This window comes from Artemia franciscana, unplaced genomic scaffold, assembly GCF_032884065.1.
Source record: "Artemia franciscana unplaced genomic scaffold, ASM3288406v1 Scaffold_6920, whole genome shotgun sequence".
NCBI lineage: Eukaryota > Metazoa > Arthropoda > Branchiopoda > Anostraca > Artemiidae > Artemia > Artemia franciscana.
Window position 1 is genome coordinate 1 of NW_027067088.1, and position 1,429 is coordinate 1,429.

Consider the following 1,429-nt stretch of genomic DNA (forward strand, 5'->3'; position numbering starts at 1 on the left):
CAATGGGGCTGACCCGAATCTGAAAGATAGTGAGGAAAAAACAGCTTTGGTTTATGCTGCTGAAAAAGGCAAATATGATGTTTGTCAGGTGTTGCTAAGCAATGGGGCTGACCCGAATCTGAAAGATGGTGAGGAAAAAACAGCTTTGTATTATGCTTCTGAAAAAGGCGAATTGGATATTTGTCAGCTGTTGCTAAGCAATGGGGCTGACCCGAATCTGAAAGATGGTGAGGAAAAAACAGCTTTATTTTATGCTACTGAAAAAGGCACATTTGATTTTTGTCAGCTGTTACTAAGCAATGGGGCTGACCCAAATCTGAAGGATAGTAAGAAGAGAACACCTTTATTCTATGCTGTGGAAAAAGGCAGATTTGATCTTTGTGAGATACTGCTCAGCCATTCTACTGACCCGAATATGAAAGATTTCGAAGAAAAAACAACTTTACTTTATGCTGTTGAAAAAGGCAAACAATTTATTTGTAAGCTGCTGCTAAGCTACGGGGCTGACCCAAACCTGAAAAATGGTGAGGGAAAAACTGCTTTGCATTTTGCTTCTGAAATAGACGAATTAGATTTTTATATGTGTTGGCTTCTGCTAAGGTATGGGGCTGACCCAAATCTGAAAGATATTGAGGGAAAAACACCTTTGCATTATGCTCATGAAAAAGATCATGAAAAACAGGAACATGATATTTGTCACCTGCTGCTAAGCCATGGGGCTGACCCAAATCTAAAAGATAGTGAGAAAATTTGTTTCTGTTATGATAAAACACCGATTCAATGGCAAAAAGAGTACGAAATGTACCAAGAAGTGGGCAGAAGTGTCTTTAGAATTTCTTAAGGATCGGGTCAAATTTTTTTTGAAGAAAACTTTTGGATGAAATTTTCTTCCATATTTTTTTTGTGGGAAGATTGAACAAACGTCATTTTCAGCTGCTCTAGTTATCCCTATGGTGAGCTGGTTTTCAAAATGGCTAATTTTATTACATCAGAAACAAAACTGTGAAACTGCCCTTGTAGGGAAATGATTGTGTAATTGAGTTGTTTTTGTTGCTGCTGTTTGTACTGTTAAAATATGTTACTATGAAATATAAATGCTATGTTCAGGCTGGTTGCCAAAACAGTGTATAAGCAATATCTTAAAGACAACTGAGCATAACAAGTTAAAATTCTCTGGATATCTTCAGTTTAGAAGTAAGTTCAAAAGTCAGTGGAGGGCAAGAAATTCCTTTTTCTTGCTTACATTTAAATACCCCTTCCCAACATTGAAGAAATTTTGAAAAAAAAAGTCTTGTTAAAAGCAATCAAAAGACTTAGTAGCTATTCTTATAGGGTTGTCGCTCTCTCGACAGCCAATTTGGGAGGGGCTTGTAAATTATACAAATTATACATTGCTTTCAAACTGGATTTTTCACTGAGAAATGGAAAA

At 36.5% G+C, this 1,429-nt stretch overlaps 1 protein-coding gene across 1 annotated transcript; it reads left to right on the top strand.

The window, feature by feature from the left end:
- Positions 1-88: 88 nt before the first annotated feature.
- LOC136043519 (putative ankyrin repeat protein RF_0381) lies at positions 89-841 on the top strand (the record flags this gene model as incomplete). Its single annotated transcript, XM_065728436.1, has 1 exon — positions 89-841. A coding segment is annotated over one exon (753 nt), but the record flags the coding sequence as incomplete, so codon positions are not given.
- Positions 842-1,429: the final 588 nt, after the last annotated feature.